Source organism: Peromyscus californicus, unplaced genomic scaffold (assembly GCF_007827085.1).
Source record: "Peromyscus californicus insignis strain IS unplaced genomic scaffold, ASM782708v3 Scaffold_16__1_contigs__length_79575227, whole genome shotgun sequence".
Classification (NCBI taxonomy): domain Eukaryota; kingdom Metazoa; phylum Chordata; class Mammalia; order Rodentia; family Cricetidae; genus Peromyscus; species Peromyscus californicus.
This window is the reverse complement of record NW_026294458.1, coordinates 29,620,830-29,642,649: the sequence shown is the minus strand read 5'-3', so window position 1 is coordinate 29,642,649 and position 21,820 is coordinate 29,620,830. Positions and strand designations below refer to the sequence as shown.

At 41.5% G+C, this 21,820-nt stretch overlaps 1 protein-coding gene across 9 annotated transcripts in view; it reads left to right on the top strand.

Annotated features, from left to right (window-relative positions):
* Phldb2 (pleckstrin homology like domain family B member 2) overlaps positions 1 to 21,820 on the top strand; it is a 101,197-nt gene that overhangs the window by 66,415 nt on the left and 12,962 nt on the right. For 4 of the 9 annotated variants that reach the window (XM_052740813.1, XM_052740817.1, XM_052740811.1 and 1 more), the window contains 9 exons: positions 7 to 162; positions 1,104 to 1,214; positions 4,861 to 4,950; positions 7,956 to 8,099; positions 10,852 to 10,992; positions 12,312 to 12,411; positions 16,498 to 16,518; positions 18,401 to 18,436; positions 20,499 to 20,703. In XM_052740813.1, the coding sequence (XP_052596773.1) occupies positions 7 to 162; positions 1,104 to 1,214; positions 4,861 to 4,950; positions 7,956 to 8,099; positions 10,852 to 10,992; positions 12,312 to 12,411; positions 16,498 to 16,518; positions 18,401 to 18,436; positions 20,499 to 20,703 (1,004 nt within the window). The remainder of the gene's footprint in view (positions 1 to 6; positions 163 to 1,103; positions 1,215 to 4,860; positions 4,951 to 7,955; positions 8,100 to 10,851; positions 10,993 to 12,311; positions 12,412 to 16,497; positions 16,519 to 18,400; positions 18,437 to 20,498; positions 20,704 to 21,820) is intronic. The other 5 variants (XM_052740820.1, XM_052740816.1, XM_052740814.1 and 2 more) reach the window with 4 other exon arrangements.

Below are 21,820 nucleotides of genomic sequence, written 5' to 3'. Positions count from 1 at the left end.
CCGAAGGATGCTGACCTGTTGGATGTTGAGAGCAAACACTTTGAAGACTTGGAATTTCAGCAGCTTGAGCATGAGAGCCGTCTGGATGAGGAAAAGGAGAACTTGACTCAGCAGCTCCTGAGGGAGGTGGCGGAGTATCAAAGGAACATTGTCGCAAGGAAGGTAATTTGCGAGGTGATGCTTGATATGAAGAATGAAAATTGACTATTAACTGTATTATAGGAATCATGGTCATTCGTATAGTTGTGGACTCTTGTCTCTATATATGAATATCTTTTTGTGTTAATCACATTTGGTCTGTACCATATATGACAAATGATGCTCTGTGCTATATAAACTGAGATGGGTTACAGTCACTGTACAATGTTATAGGGGTATTTATGGATAATACACTCCCTCCTTTTTTTTTTTAAACTCACATAAAAACCAAGTCATAGACAATCAGCTGTTTGTTTCAAATCCCTCCCTCTGGCAGCTGAAATAACTAGCGTTAGACTAATTCTATGAACAAAATCTATTTTGGAATTTTCTCTTTCCGTTGATTAATAATCTCTAGTGCTAACTGGGAGCTTGTTACCATTAGCAACAGACCCGTAGAAAATCATTCTGATTATTAAGGACTCCACCCAGCCCCTAGCATCTGTATGCCCAGCTCAGAATTTAGTGTTTATTCTAGAATTTATAATCATACTTTAGAACATTGTACTAATTTGGTAAAATTGAAGGATAAAGTTGATGGAGAGAATGAAGGACAGAGAAAGTGCCTTCTGGTTTAATGGAGAAATTCTTTTGTTTTTTCATCAGCATGTTAAAAAAAAAAATCAACTGATGGTCTAAAACAAGATTTCCTAGTGAATTCTAGATTTTTCAGAATAACTTTTCCAATCATGTGATCTGCCTTGGCTATAAGTCAAGAAGTATTGAGCTTGGTCGGTCAAAGTAACTTGCTTCTTAGCCTTAGGTGATCCTGGTGGTCCACTGTCAACTCAAATGTGGGCAGTGTCATTCAGGTTCTGAAGACCCTTTTCTTCTCTGCCCGGGACAAACTGGCAAACCTTGGATTCTCTCATGTGCATCTTTCTACAATTACTTTTGTCTCCCAGGAAAAAATTTCTGCATTGAAAAAGCAAGCCAGTCACATTGTTCAGCAGGCTCAGAGGGAACAAGACCACTTCGTGAAAGAAAAGAACAATCTAATAATGATGCTCCAAAGAGTGAGTACTTCCTGCTCAGCAGCGGTGACAGAGAAAGCACAGCTTCCGGCTGGGGGAGGGCTGCCTCTTCCGGTGTGGTGCCTTTATACTCTGAGACAGCCATTTGTATTCACTTTCTATGTCATCTTCCACACTAGCAACAATACTCTCTGATGATGACCTACAACTCCGGCAGTAAGCAAGGAGGTTTTCTTCATGTTTTTTTTTTTTTTTTAAAAAATCACTGAAAGAACTATGGCAAATCTGTACTTTTTCTTTTTTCCTTAAAAAGAGTCACACTTTTCATCAAGTAGTTAAAGATATTCTAACAATAATTTGTGGTAGGATTAAGGGAAAATGTTCTTTATGCTTTGGTTGAATACTTTGGCTCAAGTATTCTAGTGTTTCCAACTGCAATTATTTGTGTGTGGGGTCTTCCTCGTAAATGCCACATTGAAGTTAGTTTGACTTAGCTGAATCTGGAAATACTCCATGTGGCTTGGATAGAAGAGCACCAGCAGCCTCCACTGGGCCCATGTCCTTATCTGTCCCAATAAAGTAACTCATAAAAAAGGATTCCTAGGATGAAGACAATGGACTAAATAAGTAAATAAATAAAAATAAGAAAAGCTGTAGCTACAACTTGGACATGGCCCATGGTATAATTTCAGGAGTAAAACATCAAACACCAAAGCTAATGGGGTCTCAGGTCAGAGCCACAACCTGGGGACATGGTATTGGGGTAGTGGAAATATGTGATGGACCCGCAGCAGGGAGCAGGAGGTGGATGGAGTCCAGAATGACGTGGACCATGATACCCACTGAGAAATGTGCATTTCCTTCTCAGCTACTTTAGCTTATGAAAGAAGAGATGGACCCTTTCGTAGAGTTATTAGTCCCCTTGAGGGGGCCTCTACATCCCACATACATCCTGGAAGCTTCTTCCTGCTCTTTTCAGCTCCCAGAAACCCATGAATGGAGCTGTAGTCTCCTCCCATGCCCTACTCTGTGGGACAGACTCTGTTGCCATTTTTTCCCTGTAACCATTTTTCCCTTTGTATGAAATATTCAAAGTCACACCTTAAATTACACACTATCATGTATGCTTAAGTAGTTGTTGAAATTTTAAGGGGAAAACAAAAATCTCTAAATGATAGGGGTTTTTTTGTTTCTTACAAATAAGCAAACGAAGTCACAGATAACTTACTTCCTCATTAAAAATAGATAAAACTCAATTTGATTATGAAAATTGTGATTCATATACGATAAGAGTTTTGTTTCTCCAATAACTGACCTATAGGTACCTTTCAATCTCAATCAACATTCTAACAGACATTTTTTAAAAAAAAAATTTTATAGAAATGGGAGACAAGTTTGGTAAAATTTAAAGCTGATTTTCCTTAGTATGAATTCCACATTTGTGGTTTGGCCTTCTTGCTAAAATGCACATGAAGCACTTTCACAGTCATCCACAGACATACTCAGAACAGTAAACACATGGAAGAAGCCCAATATGCACAGTCCTGCTGAACTTGAAAGACATCCTGCTGCCTCAATTCAGCTCTCATGCTCAGCAAGTGTTGTTTAGTGTGTGTGTGTGTGTGTGTGTGTGTGTGTGTGTGTGTGTGTGTGTGTATATGTGTGTATGTGTATGTATGTGTGTGTATGTATGTATGTATGTGTGTGTATGTATATGTGTGTGTATGTATATGTGTGTGTGTGTGTGTGTGTGTGTGTATTTTGTGGGTGACTGCACTGTTAAAAGAGCTGCCGAATGGTGCTAAAGTGTTGCCATGCACCCCCAAGTGCAGAAGGCTGTGGTTTATCTGTGTGTCCTGTATGCTTTGCTTTTAGACACTGGTCATAATGTTGCTGGTTGTCAGGCAAATGTGAATGAAACAAGAATGTGCCACTTAAGGTGTTTCGAAGAGTAACACATACAAAACCAAGCTGTGATTTGAGAAATTGATGAAAATGTTCCTGGCGAACAAGACATGGTAGTGTACACTTGTAATGTTAGCATTTGGAAGCCTTAAAGCAGGAGAAATGTAAATTCAAGGTCAGCCTGGGCTGCATTCTGAGTTCTACCTACACTGCCATATCTTGCCTCAAAAATAACTTAAAAAGAGGACAGTGAGATGGCTGAGGTGGTACAGGCACTAACCAAGCCAGCCTGGTGACCTGTGTTCCATCCCTGGAGGTCACGCAGAGGTAGGAAGAAGAGAATGGTCCCCAAGCAGCTGCCTTTTGACCTCTATCCATCCACCATGGCATGTGCGTGTGTGCTCATGCCACCACATACATATGCAGAACAACAATAAAATAAATGAAATAAAGTCGAAAGGAGACAGGAAGGAAAAGATTGAGGTTAGTATGAAAACAGTGTGACTCAACTTCTCATCACCTAAAATGACTCGTCATCATTATAAACAGGGAACAATTTAAGTGCCAGGGAGAATATGGACCAGCTAAAGTAGTCACACCTTGGTGGTGTGAGTGTGAAGTGCACAGCACCTTTGGAGGACTCCCCCAAAGTTTATTTTGTAGCATTAAATGTGTGTCCACCCTGGACCCAGCAATACTAGTAGATACTTACACAGGACAAATGAAAACATGTCTTTATAACAGATGTGCAAAACTGCTGGAAGTAGCTTTTGCACAATAACCCTCCCCACACACACACACACATCCTCTTTAGACACAAGCTAAATAACCATCAAGAGAAATGTGAATTAACAAAATACCATGCGTATAGTAAAGTACTCCTCAGCATGCAGTAGGGGTTAACTATCTATGCTCTGGCATTGTGGGGTAAAGCCAATACAGGAGCGTGCATATTGAATGACTCCATTTAGATCATGTTGGAGAAGAAGGAAAGCCGTGCAAGGCCAAGCAAATCAGAGTAGGGCTTGACTTTTGGGCTTGGGCTTAAAATGGAAGGGGCCATGCACGTTTCTAGGGTGAGAGAAATGTTTTTTTATCTTGGTTGCAGTGCTGTTCTATTTGTAAACAATCATCGGTTATATACCTAAGGTCTTTGAAATTGACTGTTACGTAAATTATACCATGGTAAATAATATACCCCATAAATATTTTCCTGGAGGTTAATCCAAGATGGGTTGTGGGCCTAAACATAAAAGAAAATGAATGCTGGGAAGTTTCCAGAAGAAATGTACTGATGGATTATGAGATTATATCACCAGAGACCACGTGGATGTATGCTACTTAGGGGAATAAAAATTTGAGTGTAGAAAATACCCAAAAGATGAAGGCTGAGAAGGCCCTGAGCTAATGAGCATCCCTCCTAGTCTCCTGGATTCCATGCTGGCATCTAACTTACTACAACTCCTGACCCTCCTGCCTTCACATCCCAAGTGCTGCACTTACAGACTGGTACCACCCAGCCTGGCTCCTCTTGCCATTTTCTGCTTCAGTTAGAACATCCTGTCTTTTCCTTAAGACTACTGTCACTTTGTAAAATTCCTCTTGAATGGTGGGTTATCTAACTAACTATGTTTGGAAAGCTGCTCATGCATCCTATCAGCTGATAGTAGATGAGACAGCTGGAATAGCAAGCTTTAACTGAATGTGAGGAAAGGAACTAGAAATGGGCATGTCGGGGGTTCTGATGTTTGTCTCAAGCGTAATAGATTTTGTACATCTTTAGGAAAAGGAGAATCTTTGTCATTTGGAAAAGAAGTACTCCAGCCTCACGGGGGGAAAAGGATTTCCTATTAACCCCAATACTCTGAAAGAGGTAAGCCACAGTTTTATAAGTCCGCGCATGTCAGCTTGGAAATTAGATATGCCTCAGCTTTGTGTAAGTCAACTAATAAAATCCTTAGCTTAAATGACGTGGGGAAACTCGTAACGCTTGGTAAGTTTCCTGCCATTCCTTATCTATGCACCAAGGAGTCTAGGGCTTGTCTTTGTGGGTAATGCATATGCATGTTTGTGTGTGTCAAGATGCATCTGCTTGTCTTGATGGGACTTTGAGAGGTACCTTGAGTCTTGCATTCTCCTTTCTCCTCATCCTTTCTCCCTCTTTCTCTTTTCTTCTTTTTCTCATGAGTCTTAAAGAATAGGAAAATGCCCCCAAGAATTTGAGAAGATGGCCTTTTTTTCCCCCTTTGGTCTTACTTTCCCTTCACTTGGGAGCCCTTGTTTACATCCACCATACATACTCTTTAACAATCATCCTGTGGTCCCCAGTATCACTATTGTCCAAATATTCTCTCCCAGAGCTTCACTGATAGAACATTTTGCCTCTGCTTTGGAAGAGTATGATGCCCATGATAAAGTCACTTTCTCCATATTGACTTAAAACTAAGGAAAGGGGTTGTTGCTACCTAAAAATTTACCTAACCAAAATAGTGCATTTACTTCTAAGAAAGCTGAATGAAGAATTCTTAGCTAGAAAACTCTGTGTATGTGTGAGGCGGGTGTGTATGCATGCTTATTCATGTATGTGCAGGTGTATGAAAGAAAATGTTCATCACTACAATAAGTGTCAAGTTTGTATCTTAGAAGCATTTTAAAAATATTTTTATAACAGATTTGTTAGGTCATACCACTTCATGGTTTTCATTTTGGGGAACACATAACTGACAAGGTTAGTGATGTGAATGTGGTTATGAATGGAACTTACAGTCATAAGATAAGATGAGTGAGGTGTGAGGTAGGCCTTGTGAGCTGCGTTAATGAAACACAGCCTGTATATGTGTTCTGGGAAGCCACTAAATGATTTTAAGTAGAGAGACAACGTTAGTTGATATCCATTCGTAAAGATCACTCCGGGCCACTCAGAAAACACTGGGTCAGAAATGGCTCCAGTAGTGCAGACTGGAGCCTGGATTAGGTGCTCAGATTCCAGCAATGTCAGTGAGATGGAAAGTGACTTGGGTTTATATGTATTTGACAGACAGAACTGAAAGTTCTTGCTGATACATTGGCTTTTGTGGGAAGATGACAAGGAACATTCAAGAACAGTGCATGTTCCCTGTTTCCGGGTGAGGTGAATGGCTGATGGCTGATGCTTCTTGCTGGCGTAGCTGAAGAAAAGGGGAGCGGTTTATAGGGAAACTTGGAGGTTGACCCTGAGCATACTTAAGAGGGAGGGCCATAGTAGCAAATGGATTACATGGGCCTTTTATCCTTTCTGTCTGTCCCCAGATAGGCTAAAATCTTTCCTGTCCTGTGGATGAGTTGGTCTTCGCTTTTTCTGAAGACTCCTGGTGTCAAAGGGTCTGTTGACTTTGGGGCTATTTTTGTGTGTCTCTATCACATATGTTTAGTATCTGCATGTTCTCAACATGTCACAAGAAGACTTGACTTGTGGGATGTTTTGATGGTCTGGTTTCTAATCTTTTCGCCTTCACCTTCCTCTTCTCTCTTTTCTCCCCCAGCCTCCTTCTCAAGAATGACTAATTTATAGCCAGATTTTTTTACAGAGCACCCACATCTGACGAAAATCTTTTGAAGCAATTAAACTACATGATCTAAGACTCATAAAAGGGAATTTTCAAAGCCTGACTTTAAAGCTTTTCTTTCAAACAAGCGAAAGAATAACTCAAAGATTTTAATTTCCTCTCTGATTCATTACCAGAGATGAAATGGGACAGCCAAATTCATCCCTTCTCCTTTCTTCAGTTGAACCGTGTAAAACTTCACCTAGACTCTGTGTCCCCCTGCTGTGTAAGACTTCAGGACATTGGTTGATAACAGTCAGCTCCAGCTTCCTCTGCTCTGCTGTAATGATGGGGTGTCCGGAAAACCTTTCACTTCCAGGCTAGAGGTTTTGCTGCACGGAATCACTTTTAGAAAATTGTAATAGTGTTTCCGTCATTAATAGTCTAAAACTAGAACCCAAGGTCAAATTGAACCCACTTTCACTTTCAAAAGACTGTTGTTTTATAAGCTTTATTCTTTTTTTTTCACATGTTTCATTGGTGTGGCAAAAATCTTGACTGACTTGTGTAATTACTTCCCATGAAAATCATTCTAAGTGCCTTTTCCACAAAGATCCTTTTAGGAGTTTTGGTACAGAGATTTTGATTCCTGGGCATTTTCTTTAAGCTGCAGATGGAACTGGATTACTGAGTTCACAGAAACTGGAACTTCTCTGTCCTAGCAACAGAGTTGGAGTTGGGGAAGTTGCCTTGAAGATAGTACCATGTGACTTCAACTCTTCCTGAGGTCTGTGTGTACACACACGTGAATGTAAAGAGTCTCCTATTCATTCTTTTTGGGCTGAAATATCCAAAACTAAATCCCACTAAAAGTAGGTTGCTACTTTTATAAATGTTTTCTTGATACAAAACCCAGTAGCCAATCAGCCCACTTATTCTGACACTGTCATTTTCAAAAGACAGAAAAGGGAATTTCTTCCATGCATATTTGTGGAAAAGACTCGTGAATCAGAGAGTGAGTGATTACGTTGTCTATTGTGTATCTGATTGTTCAATGTACCTGTAGAGATAATGCCATTCCATTGACAGAATGATGCCGAGACCTCTGGATGTTTATCATATGGTCACCTTGATTTCACCAGAAATAATGTTGAATACTTTGAATGACATTTTTCAAGATTGAGCACTGCAAACGCATTTTCATTGCTGATCATTCACTTAATGAGACATTAAGTAGTGCCCAGGTACCTGGCTGTGTTGCGCTCAGCTAACTCATTGTCCTGGGGTCATTAATACTCTCGCATGCCTCAGCTTTTACTTTCCTTGTGTTTAACTTCTGAATTCCTCCTTTTAGGGCTATATCAGTGTAAATGAGATTAATGAGTCATGTGACAGTTCCACGAATCTATCCCCCTCCACTCAGTTCCCTGCTGACGCTGACGCTGCTGTCACTGAGCCTGCCTCGGCTGTGCTGGTGAGCCAGCCCCAGAGTTCAGAGGTGTGTGGGCATGTGTTTCATTCATTCACTGCTTTTCCTCATGTCAGAAATTAACCCACAGTTCACGGAAAATAATCAAAAGGAATGTGTGTGTTCCGGAGGGCCAGAATGATGTTGAGTTTATGAATGAGACCATATTTGGGGGGTGGGGGTGGGGCATTGTTCTACACCAGAAATGTTAGAAACCATGAAATGTGTGGTAATAGTGGGCAGCTAGACATAACTGCCAACAAATAAGGTCAGTGTCTTAGCATTCTAACCAAACCTAATTTCCTTAGATTCCGACTTTCTGGTTTGAATCGCCTTTCTCAGATGGGTTGTGTTGTCTGTTTTGCTTGGCAATATTGAATCATGCTTTCATTGTTATGCTTTTTGAAGCATAACAATTAGTGGTAAGCATTCTTGGGAGTGGCCACTGAAGGGAAGTCTCAGTACCTTCTGCTGATCACATTGCCTGCTGTGTGGGATCTTAACAAGGGGCTAAGTGGAAAGAGAGTGCCCATCGTTTGTGATCTTGTGATTAATGCACAGCAAGTCGGAACAATCAGATGATGGATTGATTTCACGTCTCTTCTGTCTCATTTGTCGTCTCCTCTCACACTGGTCTGTGTACACCTCTCCTTTCTCCTGTAAAGCAGAGACCAGCTGTCTGTTCTGGATTTCTGTTTTCTTCCACCCTTTCTCCTCATCCTGTCACTCAACCTGCATCGGCCCCTTGGCCTGAAGTCACGGCTCCATCTGTCGACCCTTTCCCTCTAAATGACACGCCTCCCCCTCTACCAGCTAAGAAACACAGGCCGCAACAGCAGCTGGAGCAACAGGTAATGAGAGAGGTGGATGGAGCATGGGGATTTGACCTTGAGAACAAGATCACTCACGTGCTGTTCTTTATCTTTTCCAAAGTTGATTTTTTCGAAAGGCAAGTTGCAGCGCATTTTTCTTTCTTACCTTCTTCTTAAGGATATTTAGTGTGGTCTAAGGGTGCCAGGACTAATAAAGCTTTGATATGTTTCATATCACCGTGCTTTTCAGCTCCCATTCAACAAAACAGTGTGGCTTGTCTCGCATCTTTTTCAATAAGTTGACAAGTATTTCCATAAAATTCATAGCGTAAAACGATTGTGACAACACCACATTTCTATTGTACATTCTTGAAGCCGTAATGCTAGATGTCATTCCAGTGCTGTGTCCAGATTGGCTAAGCACTTCACAGCTCTCCCTCCTCCTTCTACTGATCCTAGAGAAGAGGATTTAGGTCCATCTTAGACTAGGTACCTTTAGGCCTGTGTCTCCTGCTACTGCCACCTGCGCTGATGTGAAAGGGAACCGATGAAAGAGTTGAGTCAAATAACAGATGAACTTGGAGGATGAAAGCATTCCACACCTTTCATTTTTAACGTGATGTTAATCTCACTAGTACCTTCGTTTAGGACAGACAACACCTTGGGAGGCAAAGCAATCCGTTTTCAAACCTGTTGCCTTGTGCCCAATATTAACAGACAGTTTCAATGGAGTTTATCGAACTCTGAAAATCAAAGCCTAGGAATTTATGCCATTTGGTCACAGTGAAAACAAAAAGGTTTCTGATGCTGCTTTCCAACCTAAATCAGCAACTAACCATCCAAATGTTGAGGCTTTATTGTGGTGATGTGGACTCCCTGGCCATGAATTCCAACTCTGCCACCTTCTAGCTGCAGGACCTCAGGCAGGCTTACTAAATGTCTCTGCACCCCAGATTCCTTGCTTATGAAATAGAGACAGAAAACCAACCTCACAGGATTGTTATGAGAGCGGAATGAGATCATAAACATGGCTCATCAAACCTGGCACATAGGAAGCTCTGAATAAATACTAGCTACTGGAAATATACCATTATAAAGTTAAAATGCAAACATTTATCATCACTGGCATGCGTTAGTTTATAATTCAAAAGCTCAAGACTAGCACTAAAGTGATCTAACCAAAGGACACTTTATTATGTAGTCATTTTCCTACCCAAGACATTTTGAGGAGCAAAGAGAGGTCAAGCAAAATTTGGATGTTTTAAGACAGTAAAAATCTTGCCTTAGAAATCTGATTGACGAGAGAGAGAGAGAGAGAGAGAGAGAGAGAGAGAGAGAGAGAGAGAGAGAGAGAGATATTTAGTCTCTTGGAACATTTAAATATGGGAGATTACTAGGGATCTCCTTGGCCATAAGCTTTTAAAATGGAAGTAATTTAGATGGAAGCCATCTGTGAAAACCTTACCTTGGCTTTGAGTATTATATGGCATGCGGGGTTACTATTTTATATAAACTTTCCTGTTACTGCTCTTTCTCTTCATCCTCTTCCATTTCCTACTTCTTGTCCCCCTCACTGGGGTTTCTGCCACCACACAAAACTCTCTAGATAGACACAGAGAGTGGGGAACCGCTGGCCTGCATTGTCCACCTGCTGTCCCTCCATCCACCCCGTGGGACCATCACAGCCGTGGTGCCCATTGTATCTATTCATAAGCAGCACGGTAGAAGTGAAAGGTGGATTTTCTTAAAGAAAAACGTCATAGGGCAGAAATAAATAATACCCATTGTCTAGTCACATCCAATGCTAACTCTAATCTGCTGGCCAACACCAAGTTACGCCGTTAGTGTAAGAGGTATTTTCACAATCCAACCTCCAAAGCTCCTCTGTGGGTACCTTGCTTCTTCGGTGTGTCAGTGATGAGCGTCAGTCAGTCAAGTTTTGCTGTTCTCCTTTGCGTTTGCGTTTAAAGCACTTTAGAAGTCTGGAAGAAAGGCGAAAGCAGCCCAAGGAAGGCCTCTATCTGAGTGACACTTTGCCGCGCAAGAAAACCACACCTTCCGTCTCTCCACACTTCAGCAGTGCCACAATGGGGAGAAGCAGCACCCCGAAGGTAGGACTCGGAAGAGCCAAGGCCTTCTCCTCTCTCTGTAGCGTCTTCTTGTCGCCAACAAAGGCAAAGCCTTTAAAATGCAAAAGTAACTGAATACTAGGCCATTACATCTGCTTCTTGGGCAGATATCTGGGCTAAAGAATGTGTTTTCTGCCACCACACTGCAGGTGGTGGTACTCTGTACTTACAGAACAGATGCCCTCTGGCTGTCCCCATATTTAGAAGTAACCCAGATCATAGACTCTGAGCTTCAGGAGTAACAGTACTAAGTAGTTATCGGGTGGCGGCTGCCCACATGGCACCAGAGTTAGCCCTTTATGTGAACCTGCCACCACTGTGTAAATGCTTACCCATCACTACCCCAGTGGTCGATAAACTGAGGAAGAAGAGGAAGAAGCTAAGTGACAACCCCAAATCCCTCAATTGGAAACTGAAAGAGTCAGAATGTGAACCCTGGTTGACCGGACACCTGTACCCTCTGCTGGCATGCTCAGGGGGTTATTGTAGAAATGGGGAGAGAGAGGGAGAGAGAGAGAGAGAGAGAGAGAGGAGAGAGAGAGAGAGAGAGAGAGAGAGAGAGAGAGGAGAGAGAGAGAAGGGAGTAGAAGTGGGGTAGACTTTCAGACCTTTTCTTATCCATAATTAGAGTAACTATATTGTAATCAGTTAAAGTTGGTGTTTTAAATGGACTTTATTCGCATGAAAGATTTCGCTATTTAAAAAGAATAAGAGCTGTGCACGGTGGTGCATACCTGTAATCCTGGCTTTCAGGAGGCTGAAGCAGGAGGTCACTATGAGTTTGAAGCCTTTCTGGCCTACAGAGCAAGACCCTATCTCAAAAAGCGAGTAACAAATGAAGCCAGCTAAAGCCAGTGGCTCTTAGTGGGTTTCAGCATAGCGAGCGGTAGAGAGAAACTGGAACATTTGGGCACAGACAGCTAGCTTGCCCTTGTGTTTTTGCATGGTGTGCATGCATCCCTGTCCATGCACCTGCCCTCTGCACCTTATGCATGGGGAGCTTTCCGTCACTCTCACAAGACTGTGGACAGTGTCTTTCTTCGCCCATCTTCTCTTTTGGAATTGTTGCTATCGGAGGACATGCTGTGACACTGACACTGAGACTTCAGTAGAGTTTCTTGAGAGTGACAGTGGGTGACTAGCCTTTACCACTTGGCATCAAGAAGTGGGACTTAAGACCAAGCATCTCTGCCCTCTGTACTTAAGAGAGGAGCTTTGGAAACAGGAGTGTGCCCATGTCCTGGAGTACCACTTGGTATTCAGTTGACCTTGCCTGAAGTATTCCCCCCTGCTTCTCTCAGGCTCACCTGCCTCTGGGGCAGAGCAACAGCTGTGGCAGTGTGCTCCCCCACTCGCTGGCAACCATGACCAAGGACGCAGAGTCTCGGAGGATGCTCAGAGGTATGTATCCTTTAAATCACATGTCAGGGTCTTCTTTTAAGCATGAGAATTCCCCAGGGAGAGGTGATGAGAACCAAGTTGGGGATGTTAGAGGGAAGATGAACCCACGTCCCAAATTTTACTATTAGTATGTTACTTTTGGGGAGGGATATGTGCAACATCATCTTTGTGACATGGTAATGCTTCCCTGTTTGCACGTATTGCCAGCGCATCATAAACATACCTATTATACTTTACAAGTTCAGTCCAACTTACATACTGGAAAGGCCTTGAGAGAATTACTAACCTTCCCATTCGATTGAAACAAGGAAAGGGGAAATCACTGAAATGCTGAGAAATTTCCAGGGCACTTAGCAAAGATCACTGGTCTTGTCTGTGGCTGACACACTATGTTAAATGATCCCCAAGCTGGAGTCAATGAGCTGACATTGTTAATGGGCCCAGAAGTGAATTTCCTTGAGCCTTTTGATGGTAAGCATGAGGACTTCTACTGTGTATTTAGGTTTTAGGTCCACCTTGATTCTTCATATATGTTCTTTGAAACAACATATTACACATGTGTAATAGGGTTATCAAATAGTCCTTAGGGGAGACTGAAAGAAGAGACTACAGTGTCATTCCAGAAGCAAGACTCTTATTGAAATAAGGTTACTGTGTTAGTACAGTAGTTTACATCAGCAACTTACATTGGCTTTAATTTCTTAGCAGATTTGTGTTAGATACCAAGAATGCAAATGAATGGCATATTATTTAACTTTGAAATGCTTGGAGACTAGAGAGGAAGGATGGAGACACATACCAAATGATTTTAATAAAATGTCAAATACAATGGTGGAGGCCTGTCAAAGATGTAAAGGGAAAAGCTGGCAGATATTTGACTATCAAATGCATTCATGAATTAATGGGTTGAAATCTTGCCCTTTATGTGAATTAAAATTGAATTCTGATTGGTGGGCTTCTCCACTGATGATATTAGGGTATAATCACTGTGTATGTCTGTGTGTGTGTGTGTGTGTGTGTGTGTGTACACATACATACATACATACACACATACTACATATGCATATACATGTGCATATATGTTTATATAGACATATGTGTGTGATATATGTACTACTGGGATGAGGTTTCAAATCAGCATTGGAAGTGATTTAATGGAGCAAACATTAATTTTTTTCTGGGTAGTAAACACCTGTATTTCTAGCACTCAGGAGGATGAGACAGGAGGATCACAAGTTTGAGGTCATCCTGAGCTGTACAGAGAGACCTTGTCTCAAAAGGAGTTAATAAAGCTGGGCAAAGTGACATAGGCCTGTAATCTCCCTACTTGGCAGGGGGGAAGAAGAGGCAGGAGGGTTCAGGAATTTAAGGCTGGCCTGGGCTAGGTAGCAAAAAAAGGGTTAAGGCAGGCTATCGTGTTTATTTGAGGTTTATATTTGTAACATTTAAATAAAATATTAGACTTCTGTTTTATTTATTATAATTTCTTAAGAAGATAAAAATATTTCTTAGTATTCACAATAAGCATAGAAGTCTGTTTTGGCTCTCACTTATTTCTGTCAACTTGAAGGTCAATTCTGTTTTCTCTTGAACCAATTTTTCTGTGATATTAATAGGCTTCCTCTATAATGCATATTCCACTCTGGTGGAAGGCATCCAAGCTTGGGTTGGCCACACAACTGAGACCTTTCTGCATATTCATGAACTTTCCATCCTGCATATTCATGAGCTCTCTGTAGTACAGTGATTTAGGGAAAGGTGGGACACCGAGGAAAGAGAAGAGGGGTCAGAAATGACTGTTCCCAGGACCAAGAACAGTCTTTTAACTAGAGAGCATGGAAAGCTGGGCTTTGCACTAAATGCATAGATTCATGAAGTTGAGAGTTGCTTATAGTACCGTGCAGCCAGATTCTTGGGAGAAGATGATGAAGCTAGGGAACCTTTGGTCGACTGTCCTAATCTGCATTCCCCTTAAAGATTGGGATACCTCAAGTGAGTTTGGTAAAGAGAACCTAAGCCAACCCTGTGAGGTCGTGTTAGGGATGTAGACTCTGCACAGTCTACTTTCTGGTTTATCTTTGGTGCTCTTGTTCTCCTTTGGCATGACTTTTGTGCACTTGAGAAGACTGTAGCTTCAGGCTTTGCTGCACTTCTGAAGTAATGTCCTGCTTAGAACTTCCTGGGACTCTGATGGGAAGGCTCTGAAGAAACAAAACTTACGTAGGCTGATCCAAGTGTTCTGTGAATTCAGTCTGCTCCTCTACCCAGAGGAGGAATGGCCAGGGATGGTATTTCTTTAAGCCATAGCAGATGGTAAAAATTGGCAGGAGTTTACACAAAGCCCATATGAGTGTCTCACAGAGACCAGGAGGGGTGAATCATGTATTCATTTAGAATTGTTTCAGCAGCACTTGTTGATGTCATGAGAATAGCAAATGTGATTAAAACTGCAGTCTGGACAAATTTCTATCTACTACGTTTTCATTATGTCAAATTTAGTAAGACTTCGTCATTTACTTTTTTATGAACACAATTAACTAAAGTGCACCATTTTTTTGCTGCTGTTCCTAATGGATACATCAAGGATGATGGTGTAAGTATAAGCCTTCTTCAATCAGTACTGTTTCCATAGCACTGACAATGTGACTCAAGGAACATTGAAAGGAACTGTGTTAAAAGGCGAGAGCTGAGGACCTGGACTCCTGAAGTTGGAGAGGTCGTTGGCTTTTTTTATACAGCTTGTCAACTGTTCTTTGTAGCTTTAGAACAAATGAGATTTTTATCTTTTTTTTTTTTCCTTGTTAACTGCAGGAAAGCCCAAGAAAGGTATGACAACCTCCTTGTGTGGTGGTTTTGTTTCCAGCAAATATCAAAAGGTCATTGTCAAGTAATCTTTATGACCTGCTCTGATTTTAAAGCCTGCAATGGTGGATTTTCAGTCTGATGGTTCCTTTTATCCAATAAAGAAAAAAATTGCTGTACATTTTATGGAACACAATGCTTGTGGCAGCTGTTGTTCCTTCGAAGGCAGCTGCATGACTCTTTTTGTTTGGGCTTTTATAACAAGTTCCGACCATGCAGGAGACACAGACACTGTGACAGCGTTCATTTGTGAGGTTCATTGTAGCCCTGCATTCATTGGAGAGTCCACTCAGAGAGAAGAGCGGGCATCTAACGTATGCAGGCTCAGTGCAAAACCCCTCCTTCTAAGAGGCCAGGTGGACAAGGGGAAGGGTAGAAGAATTTGGGAAACTCTGGTGTGTTTGTTTCACTTAAGCTCATTTGGTAAGGAAGACTTTGGAGGGTGAAGAAAAGTGTAAACACCTAGCCTGGATAAGCAAGATGGCTGTTGGTGAGGTTAGGTAGCAATACCTAGCATAAGAAAGAACTTGTTATAAAGTTTCATGGGCTGTGCATCGGATAATTGAGTGGCATCTAAAATTTTGTTTGATCTAATTATGTTTATGTGTGGGTGTTTTGCCTGCCTGTTTTCTTGTGCACCACCCATGGGCCTGGTGCCCAAGGAGTCCAGAAGAGGGCATCATATCTCCTGGATCTGGAGTTAACAAAAGGTTGTGAACTGTTGTGTGGGTTTTAGGAATAGAACCCGGGTCCTCTGGAAGAGCAGTCAGTGTTCTTCACCACTGAGCCACCTCTCCAGCCACTTGAATAGGAAAATTTACCCTAAGTTCTTGAATACTATTTGCTACTGTCTGCTTAAAAAATGATTTTATAAATATAATCTTGGGGTTTATTATTTATTACTATTATCATAACTATTTTCTGGTTGGTGAATATGTGTACAACTTTTTTTCTTTTGTAGCAATTTTTTTTTCTAACTACGCATGTATCATGAACCTTTTTTAAAAATCTTGAGTTTTTCTCTCTAACCTTAGCTTAAGTGTAAAATGTGACTATCATTCATGCTCATCTGCTGTTCTTACTAATATGTCAAAGAGTGCATGTTGGGGTGAATAAGGTTCCCATCCCCATGCCAGCCTTTCTGACCCTGTATCTTTCCCCTTTCTCTGCCTCTCTCCCTCCCCTCCTGACTTGTCCATTCTTCTGGCTGTGGACGGTCATTAGGAAGAATGAACTCCTCAGCAGGTGAGCTGTGACTGGTACATTGGCAGATGTGCACTCTCTTCCATCATGAGCCCTGGTTGTCATCTGACATCATCCTAATGTCCACATTAAGACACAGACAGCCATTAACGATGTATCAGATGTATTTGATACATGTTGGGAAAACTACGTATCTCATGTGGATAATTCACAAGAGAACTTTGGGCACCAATAAGCCAGAATTCATTGAAATTGGCATTAAAAATAAGAAAAATGACTGGTCTCTGTGCTCCAATCTAATGGCTTTCCTGAGTGGGTTGTTTCCTGGTGCATTCTGTGCTGTGGAACAAGCCTAGACATGAGGTCTTGCTTTGTAGATCTTAGGACTACCCCTTCACACAGCACTTTCAAGAGCCTTTATTTTAATTTTTATTTTTTTTTTAGAGCTCTTTTCATTCCACTGAATGTTGTTCTTGCTCTATAACTGAAAAAAGAACCACAAAACCAAGTGGACCTGGGTTGAGAACCTCTCCAGTTTCCTAAGTTAGATCCCATACTTCACCCCCAAAAGTGGATGCATTCCTGCTTTATCTGACTGCTCAGATAGTTGGGGTTTATAGATAGATGAAAGGTGAATGCATTCAGTGGTTCTTGTGGTGTTTTCAGGGTAAGTAGGCAGGGGGTCTGCTGTGAGCAGGATACCCCTGTTGCCCTCACAGAACCTCCCTGAGTGGAAGCTCAGGCCACTGCCTCTCTTGACTCAGCAGTTCCTGAAACTGCCACTCACTCTCTCCAGCTCTTCAAGCTCTGTTCTGCTCTGTTTTTTCCTTTATAGAAAGTACCCACAGCTTTAGATGGTCAGATCTGAGCTCAAATCCCTAAATCAGCCACTCAGGTGCAATTCTAAGGTTACAAGGGAGAGATCTATGCTCTTATTTGTTGACTTATTTGTTTCCTTTATTAAAAAAAAACAACCAAACAAAAACTCTTGTTATTTATGCCAGGTTGACTTGGAATTTACAATAATCCTACTGCCTCGGCCTCTTGAGTGCTAGGATTACAGGTACACACCCACCCTACCATGGCCACACTCTTATTTATAATGGTGGGAGAACGTGTTTTAAAATTTGTTTGGCAGAGAAAAGCCAGCTCAGGTTGACAGTTGTGACAAACAACTATGGCCAGTCGGCAGTGTTGAGTAGCTTGGTGAGGTGAATATCCTGTTCACACCGGAAATGAAAACCCTACACCGGAAATGGTCTCATCATCTGCAGGCTTTGTCGTTTAAGCTGCTGTAGAACTTTAAGGTCCTTTTTCTGCTTTTGGAATGACTGTGCAAGCCCCTGAGCAGAGCAAAACTCAGCAAATTTATAGACGGTCTGGGAACCTGAGGTCCACAAGCCATGGGGCAATTCCACTGTAGTGTAGCTGTTCCTTGTGCGCATGTCTGAAAACACTGAGCTTTTAGTTTTCCATCTCTCTTACCTGAAGGTATAAACTCATTTTCTTAGTCTATGATATTTCTGAAGAAAGCAAAACAAAACCCAGAACTCTGGAAGACTGGAGAGGCAGGCCATGGGTTGTTTGAGAAGAGTGAGCCCTTCTTTTTGCTGTCTCCAGAACATGTTAATTCCTCCTCAGGACTGACTTTTCCTCACTGAAGAAAGCTCACTGGGGAAGGAGAGAGGGAGGGGCTGGGATAGAAATCACAGTCAGGGCTGTAATTCTCATATGCTCTAAAGGATTTATTTTTCACATTGGCATGAGGACCTGTCTTCTGAGTAGTCGATACCAATGTGAAGACTTTCTATGCATCAGCATTGTCTAAAAGTCATAAGGAAATAATTAAGTGTAGCTTTTTCAAATAATTTCTCTTGTCATTTTCCCTCCCTTTGCTAATGAATATCTGGAAATGATGTAAAAGGAACAATTAATAATTCCAAAAGTTCAAGTGTAAAAGGTAAATATCTGCGTGATGACTTTATTGCCTTTCTTTTAAACGGTGACCCAAACTGCACACTTGGAATGCCTGGCTTTGTGGGATGCTGTGTGCACGGATCACTGCCGTAAAGGATGCTGTCTGCTCTCTGTGTGCCTCTGTGCTTCACATCTTTCCCTAATTCCCTGATATGGATCTGTAATTTAGAATAGCAGATCGTGTGAGGAAATCTCATTTTCCTAGAGATGCATTAGTCTGAATAACACATATTCACATAGATCTCTGGAACCACACAAATACAAAGGAACACAAAAATATGCATGTCACTCATAAATTTTATAGATCCTTGTGATAGATGATACTTTTTTAAGGCATCATGGGTGAGGCTCCTAGTTCTAAACAAATGTTGTCAGCAGCTGTGGAAGCTCCTTTGTTTGGTTTCTTTTATGGATTTTTGTTGGTGGTAGTCAAGGTAGTATTGTTATTTTGTTTTTATCTTTTTGTTTTCTTTTTTTTTTTTTTTTTTTTTTTTTTGGTTGTTTTGAGACAGGGTTTCTCTGTGTAGTTTTGGTGCCTGTCCTGGATCTCGCTCTGTAGACCAGGCTGGCCTCGAACTCACAGAGATCCACCTGGCTCTGCCTCCAGAGTGCTGGGATTAAAGGCGTGCGCCACCACACCCGGCTTATCTTTTTGCTTTCTTTAGGCCACTTTTTTTTTCTTAATTAAAATTCTCATTGAAAGGTAGTTCCTGGGCTGGAGAGATGGCTCAGGGGTTAAAAGCACTGGCTCTTCTTCTAGAGGTCCTAAGTTCAATTCCCAGCAACCACATGGTAGCTCACAACCATCTATAATGAGATTTGGTGCCTTCTTCTGTCATGCAGGTATACATGCAGGTATTCATGCAGGCAGAATACTGTACACATAATAAACAAATAATTTTTTTAAAAAAAGGTAGTTCCCAAGAAAAGATGTCATATTTAAGTGGTCTACTTGTAAACTCTTAATAGGCTTGCTATTAACTCCCTGGATTAATGGGAAATAGATTTTCCTCTTATCAGAAAAAGAGATTCTAAACTATGGAAAAACATTACGATGAACTTGGGGATTTTTCACTTCCATCCCTGCTTCCTGTGTGTGTATGACAGAGAACTGAAAAGAACAGTGTGATTTTTAACACCCAGAGGTCGCTATAGCAAGACCTCAGGTAAGGCTCTGACCTCATATGCCCGCTGCCAGAGAACAAGAGGAAAGAAAGTTCCTTTCATTTATGGTGCTTTTGATCCTATTGACACCCACATTTTCAAATAGTTAGCAGCAGGTAGCTCAGGGCTGACTGCTAAAGCGGGCAAAGGAAAGTTAGCAACGTAGCCAGGAGGAGGAGCCTAGCTCTGGGAAGGATCATTGACCCTGAATATTTTAAATGAGTAATTGGCAGACAAGAGAAATTGGAGGAGAAAGCGAGAACAAAAGGCCGAGACAGACTATGAAAGAGACGAATGCCGATTGCATCTGAAACCGATGAAAACATGACAGACACTATGAAACAGACATTTCTCAACACATACCCCTGCAAAATCCACTTGCTGTTTTGTGAATGCTCCTAAAATCTGAATGCAGTTGCAGGAATGACTGCCCAATAATGACCACACTGCACTGGGCATCACAGTGCCTTCACTTAAACACAGCTATTTCTAGAGGGTTCAGAGCCTTTCACTGGGCTTCTGGTTTCTGGGGATGGTGCATGCGTGTGTGCATGCGTGTGCATGTGCGCATGTGTGTGTATGTGTGTTTTTTAATGCCCTGATGTATTACTCTCGACCATGCTGAGTTGTAGGGATGAGATTTAAGATGTGCCAAGTGATTGAACTGACAAATAAAATCCCTCACATGATCACTTCTTTCAAATTCTTGCTCACACTGGGCATGACATTGTTACTTTGATCTTCTTGACTTCAGAATATATTAGACCAGTGTCCAGATGTCACATGCAGATGTTTCTCATTACTGGCTTGAGTCTTTAGATTCATGAGATTCTGAGCTTGATAAATGAGACATATTTACATATTTATGGCTTTCTCCTTAGGTTATAATCACCAACAGATGAGTGAAGGACAGAGACAGAAACCTGAATTTTACAACCGCACGGCATCTGAGTCCAATGTCTACTTGAATAGTTTCCATTACCCAGATCACAGCTACAAGGACCAGGCCTATGACACGTTGAGCCTGGACAGCTCGGATAGCATGGAGACCAGCATTTCTGCCTGTTCACCGGACAATATCTCTAGGTAAGGCTGGATAAAAATCACCTTCGAGTTTCAAACATAAACTCATCAATTTGAGACATGATGTATATTATAAGCTCAAATTTTAGATATAAAATACACAATGCAGATTGGAGCTGGGAATCTGGGGACTCTGGGAAATATTTTCCTTGTATTATATGTATTTTGCTGGCCATGTATCAATCACATGATCCATTTTCTCACTTTGAGTTTTTTATGCTTGGTTTCTGATTTACACTGTGCTTCAAAACTCGTTCCCTCTGTCAGTAGACTCCAGATTCTGTTTGCCCTTGTTTTTTATTAGTAAAGCAATGATCTCCAGGACCAGAGTCAGAATTTCAAAAGTCTTTTGACCCTTTTGCTTTGGTAGAGAGAAAGCTTTAATTATTTTGTGTATTAAAAGTCTGTGTAAGGATTTAGACAGTCATATTTGTCTTCATCTTTTGAGACAAGCAAAATGGTGCTGTGGACTCAGGAGCAAACACATCTAAATTATAAAGCAGTGGGGGTAGTTCTCTTTTTCTGAAGCCTTGGCCATGTATGTATGCCCTGCCATCTAGTGGGTAACGTGAAACCCAGATCCAGCATTCCAGCCTCACCTGTCTCTTCTCCCAACACCCTTCCAGCTCTCCAGGATGAGGACTCCCAATGCACCGAGAAAATTGATGCTAACATTCTCTCATACACTGATCACAAAGGCTGTAAAGTAAAGATTTGGGAAGTCAGTAAAAAGGCAAGAGTAAAAATAGGAGCCATTGTAGGTGGCATCCAGGAAATTTCCTAAAAGGTAGTTCTGGAATTTAAGCGGAATGGGATTTTTGTAGACTTTGCCTTCAATTATTTGTTTTCCAAGACTTAAGACTTTTTCCCCCTAATTTATGGACTAGATGTTTTAAAATATATTTTCTGACCTCCCTACACACATATATAATGTATTTTGATCTCATTCACCACCATTACGCTCTTATCCCTCCAACCGCCTCTGAGCCCCTTCCGCTTCTGAGCCCCGAGACCTGTTTTTCTGACCCTTGTGTTTATTGACAGTCTAAATAAAGAGCAAAACTAGTGCCAGCTCCAGTCGTTTTCTGGTCCTCATGAAAATGGTGTTTCAACAGAAAGT